At 33.5% G+C, this 5,759-nt stretch overlaps 1 protein-coding gene across 1 annotated transcript in view; it reads left to right on the top strand.

The window, feature by feature from the left end:
* Window positions 1-161: 161 nt before the first annotated feature.
* Window positions 162-5,759, top strand: part of LOC127627168 (vesicle-fusing ATPase-like) — a 35,777-nt gene continuing 30,179 nt past the window's right edge. The window contains exons 1-6 of the mRNA XM_052103435.1: window positions 162-246; window positions 2,840-2,925; window positions 3,025-3,124; window positions 4,292-4,331; window positions 5,297-5,463; window positions 5,613-5,720. Of these exons, the coding sequence (XP_051959395.1) occupies window positions 235-246; window positions 2,840-2,925; window positions 3,025-3,124; window positions 4,292-4,331; window positions 5,297-5,463; window positions 5,613-5,720 (513 nt within the window). The 5' untranslated portion in view covers window positions 162-234. The remainder of the gene's footprint in view (window positions 247-2,839; window positions 2,926-3,024; window positions 3,125-4,291; window positions 4,332-5,296; window positions 5,464-5,612; window positions 5,721-5,759) is intronic.

The raw sequence follows: 5,759 nt of genomic DNA, 5'->3' as shown, positions 1-5,759 counted from the left end.
AAGGTCAGTAGTTTATACAACTGAGTTGTATAAATATATAATTGGAAAAATGTCTTATCATAGGGGTTATTAAATACACATTAAGTCCAATAAATAAACTCCAAAGGAGAAAATAATATTTCGTGCTTTTATTTTGATTGTTCTTTACTTCCGGCTTGCTGCATATGTCGTTGCTTTGAGTGGCCGCTAGGTAAACTTTCGCTCTTGCAGCTGATCACCTGATAAACGCAAAAGATGGCTGGCCGGGTGAGTATTCTTTTATGATTAAAGTTGTTTTGGAGATGAACATAAATAACCCCTAATTTCGAGACAAGTATTCTTCTCAGCGTGCACATATGTGAGCTCCTTTTACACGCGTTGTGTTTCTCAAGGGTTTCTTCACACGTCATTCATACTCGGTACCGGAAGACGATTCCAACATCACATTATGACTTTTCACAGGATAAAAACTCAGTAAACATCGACAAGAAATTAACTGGGATATTTTAAGCCTCTAATGCGGAACCGAGAGCTTGAAAACTGACTTTGACGAAGCGGGTGTTAACATAACTTTGTTTGAATAAACATATGACATATGATTGAATAAATGAGTAAATGAAAGTTTATGATATGGCAGAGTGTACCTCAGGGACAAGAGGACTGTTCTTGCGGACAGCAAGGGGATTGATTGATTATCATTCAACTACTTGCATGCAAAAACTAATAGATGATGTCAGCGTTTACGTCAGCCGTTCTTTTGTATGTCAATTGGTCTGAAATTTACAAAGCCGTGAATGTATAGTGGTGGCCAAACATTAATTTCAAATTGTATACTAACAATGTATGCTAACAGTTTGAGTGTTGAATCCAACAAGTCGAATTGAAAACAAAGAACATAACACATTTCAGAATTGTTTAGTACCTAAAATGACCCCTTAGTTATCTATTATAGTGGATCAGTATCCCCAGGGCTATAGCAAGGAATACTGCTTTAGAATTATAACCAATACTGCACTGACATTTTTTTTTTTGATTTACGTACAAATGTATATGTAGCATTTTTTGCATCACACTTTTTAAAGGGATAGTTCACACAAAAATGTAAATTCCTTCATAAATTACTCGCCCTCATGCCATCTAAGATGTTTATTACTTTCTTTCCTCTGCAGAACACAAATTAAGATTTTTAAAAGAATATTTCAGCTTTGTAGGTCCATACAATAAAAGTGAATGGATATCAAAAAGTATATAAAGGCAGCATAAAAGTAATCCATATGACTCTAGTGGTTAAATCCATGTCTACAGAAGTTGTATAAGTGAACATCAGATCAGTATTTTAGTAAGTTGTTTTTTCTATAAACACCCACTTTCACTTTCTTCATCTTTTGTTTTTGGTGATTCACATTCTTCGTGCATATCGCCACCTACTGGGCAGGGAGGAAAATGTATTGTAAAAAAAGGACTTAAAAATGTATCTGTTCCTCACCCACACCTATCATATCCCATTTGAAGATATAGATTTAACCAGTGGAGTCATATGGATTACTTTATTGCTGCCTTTTTGAGCTTCAAAATGTTGGTCACCATTCACTTGCATTGTGAGGACCTAAAGAGCTGAAATATTCTTCTAAAAATCTTTGTTTGTGTTCTGCAGAAAGAAAGTCATACACATCTGGGATGAATAAATTATGAGAGAATTTAAATATTTGGGTAAACTATCCCTTTGAAGATATACAACTTATGGTAATTTTATGTCAGGATAACTAGATAACCTTTGTTGGATATACATAAATGTATTAGTTCATTAAAGTTTATTTACTTGATTTATTTGAGGTATATCATGCAAATAAGATCTAACAACTAATAGCACATTTGTTCAAAATAACATTAATAACAAATTTTATTGGCTCAGAAGAAAATAATGACTGAGATCAGTCATTAAACAATGGATTCTGAGTTTATGAGTAGTACTTATAACATACATTTTATTGATTTTTAAGCCAAAGAAGTTCAGGGAACTTATACTTTACCTTTATGTATCACTCTTAAGTTCACCGTATAATTAATATTTTGTGTTGTACACATTAATGTATGTTAAGTTAAGCTACAAATTATATAAAAATATACGTTACTGAGTAGAAGCTGTTTATTTTCTTACGTTATGGATGTTGAGTCAATGTTTTTTATTCAGTGTGTACAAACCATAGAAATAAAATAAGAGGGCGCAAACAAACAGTTGTATGTAGTGTATTACATAGCATAATGTGCATTACAGGATTACTGGTGTGTTTGAGGAGATTACACGAGATTCAGAATGTCTGGAATCCACCTCACACCATCGGTTATAATGCACTCCTGAGGTTTAATAAAGGCCTTTAGGAATCCTGTTAGATCACACAGCATTGCTGTTTGTTCTCTGTGATTTTTTTTTTAGTACTAGTTAACATGCTTTATATTAGAGATGGAGAGCTGTAAGTGTTTGAATGGCTGAATATTGGCAGAGGCTACAGTAAATGTAATGGGGGGAGTGATGCCTTTTTCAGTAAGTGACTGCCATGATGAAACTGGTAATTTTAGCAGAGAACTGGTAAGTGATGAAGTCTAGGCTGGATGCTTTCAGTAAATAGAGTAATCGAATAAACTGCTACAGTAAGCTGTTTTTCCTATGGAAAATAATAACACAGTTTACAAATATACAGGATTGAATTTACAAGACTGAAGTCTAGAGTGTATTTCTACATAACTCAGGGTTTATTATGAACACAAATTTCATAATAAACCCGACAGAAATTTCAGCTTCTGTAGTTTGGTACCTCTTAGCTCTTTATTTATCTGGTGCTGTATCTTCTTTCCTACAAAGTTAATGCAAGCAGCACGATGCCCGACAGATGAACTGTCTCTCACCAACTGTGCGGTTGCAAGTGAGAAAGACTTCAAATCTGGACAGTGAGTATTTGTTGTAGTGATTCAGAAAGAAGAGACGTGTAACTGTAAAAATAATCTCGAATTGCATGTAATCAGCTTTTCTGTTTCTCATCTCTCTAGGCATTTGACTATTAAAATCACGCCAACTCAGAAGTTTATTTTCACAGTGAGAACCCACCCAAGCGTGGTTCCTGGAACTATTGCATTCAGTTTACCTCAGGTACAACATTGTGTCGTTATTCCTCATAATACTTTCATAAAGTGCAATTTATTATTGAACCTTGACACGTGATATGCACTGAGTATATAATGTGCAAGCCCAGGGTTAGTTTAATTTTTTAATTTGTGCTTTTAATTGAGGTAATTTAGTTTTCAATAGTTTTTGTAGCCTTTTCTAATTTTAGTTTTTTTATTATATATATTTTTAAACTTTTAGAATTTTAAGGCTGCTAAAATATTGACTGATATAATTAAAATATTGAATTCAATTATACTGATATATGTTTAAATATGAAGTTATACTTCTCATTGCTATCTAGTGGTGTATTTATGTTTAATGAATTTGAGCTGTAAAGATTTCAAATTTCATAATACACAGAATATCTAAAATTGTTTATTTTTATTTCAGTAAGTTTTGGGAATCTTGAAAAAGTATTTTAGTTTCAGTTTTCCAGTTATGTTAGTTTTAAATTTTTATTTGTATTAACAAAACATTTTCATTTATCTTTTTTTTATGTTCGTTAACTTTAACAATATGCAAAATGCTATTCGTCTTCTGAAATGTTTTAACAAATCTGAAAAGATGAATTTGCATGGACTGGTCCATGTTTTGAGCTGTTTTGTTTGTACTATTGTGGTACAGCTTTCCAGCATGCTTCTATCTTAATATCTGTCACTTGCACTGTTTTTCCTGCTTTTCCTTCATCTGTTAACATGACATCAGCGAGACTTCTCAGGTACTACAGTAACTTTCTCACAGTGGTCTCATTTTCTGGCTAGATATGATGTTTTATAAATAAGACAAAAGAGATCGGTGCAAAGAAATGAAACACAAAACTAGAGAAACTATTAGCGACTCAAACTAAGTGCCTTTTTCATTAATGTGCTGATCAATAAGACCATCTATCAAGAGAAAGTTACACTAATGTATTTTTGTGGCTTTTAGCAATATATTCTTCCAAATAATTGCTTTATTTCATTGATAAATGTCTGAATGTATGCATTTCCTCAGCTAAGGGTATTGATGGTTTGACCTGTAACATGACAGAACCATGATGAATTATTCATATATATATATGGACATTCATATATATATATATATATATATATATATATTGGTCTAATTGCAACATATTAGTGACTCCTCGATATGCTCTCTGTGTCTTAGAGGAAATGGGCTGGACTTTCTCTAAACCAGGATGTGGAAGGTACACAACTATTTGAATTATTCAGTTGTTTTCATTATTTCAATTACTTGTGGCATTACAAGACATCCATACAAAAAACACTGAATTTGACTGTGGCTGGTTAGAGGGTGTTACCAGGAGGGATGGAAAGAACATAGAGGCTCAGAGATCTGATCGGCAATCATTATTCCTCAAGGAGTTCTTTTGACCAGCGGTTTAGGAATTTATGGAGCCCCTTAGAGGACAGGGCGAGAATTTGTTTTCTGAAATAGTTTTGCGTGCTCTCACAATAAGTTTTGCGTACCTTTGCAATAAATTTACCATGGTTTTACTATAGTTACCATACTTTAACCTTGATATCTGTAGTTAAACCATAGTAATAATTCAGGAAAATGAAAACGATGCTAATAAAAATTATATTTTGTGGTTATTATGGTTTTAGTAAAAGCCATAATAACCACAAGAACTATCTTGGTTAATCTATAATAAAATCATGTTTACTATATGGATACAGTATACTGTATTAAAACCATGGTTTCCACCAGAAAACAAAAAGAAGCCTATAACAGTCATGGTTACTACATTATTACTATATAAAAATAATTTCAGCCAAAACACAAGCTATTGCGAGGGAACGCAAAAAAATCGTATTCCTAGGGAATGCAAAAAATATTATTGCGAGGTAATGCAAACTATTTCAAGGGCAAAATGCAACGCAAAAGTTAATGTGAGGGAACCCAAACTATTGCGAGGGAATGCAAACTTTTGTGATGGAACGCAAAACTTATTGCGACTCCTTAGGAATTTAGATTAATTTGCTTTTCCAAGAATTTAATGTTAAGTCATTTGATTTTAAATCTGGATAGCATAGTTTGCTATCATTACCCTGAAAAATATGCAAATCAATAGAAAACGTTTCTCAAACAAAAACACTCAATAGTAACAGTTGTCTTATAGCCCCCATCTGCCTGTTTTCTTGCTTACAGTCAGTATCTACAACTTTGACCCATCAAGACAGTATGTCGGAACCATGACACTAGAGATTGACTTCCTGCAGAAGAAGAGTGTTGACAGCAACCCTTACGACTCTGATAAAATGGCCATTGAATTTATCCAGTTTTTCAACGCACAGGCTTTTAGCATGGGCCAGCAGGTAAGACATCAAAGAGATCACCCAAAGCCACAGTTCAGACTGAAGACTAGCTGCTTTAACATTTTGCCCATTTAAATCAAAATCTTTTTTTTAGCATTTGGATATTACAGGACAGTTTAGAAATACAGTCTGCATCATTTCTATGACAGTTTGTCTTCAGCTTCTGTGATAAGCTCTTTGGACTGGTAATAAAAGATATAGAGGCCATGGATCCCAGCATCCTCAGGGGTGAGCACAACTCCAGCAAAAAACAGAAGGTACTTCTTTACTGCGGTTGTATCATTAGGAAATGATAC

The sequence above is a fragment of the Xyrauchen texanus genome, chromosome 33 (assembly GCF_025860055.1).
Source record: "Xyrauchen texanus isolate HMW12.3.18 chromosome 33, RBS_HiC_50CHRs, whole genome shotgun sequence".
Lineage (NCBI taxonomy): Eukaryota > Metazoa > Chordata > Actinopteri > Cypriniformes > Catostomidae > Xyrauchen > Xyrauchen texanus.
Note: the sequence above shows the minus strand (reverse complement) of the source record. Positions and strands in the feature narration are given on the sequence as shown.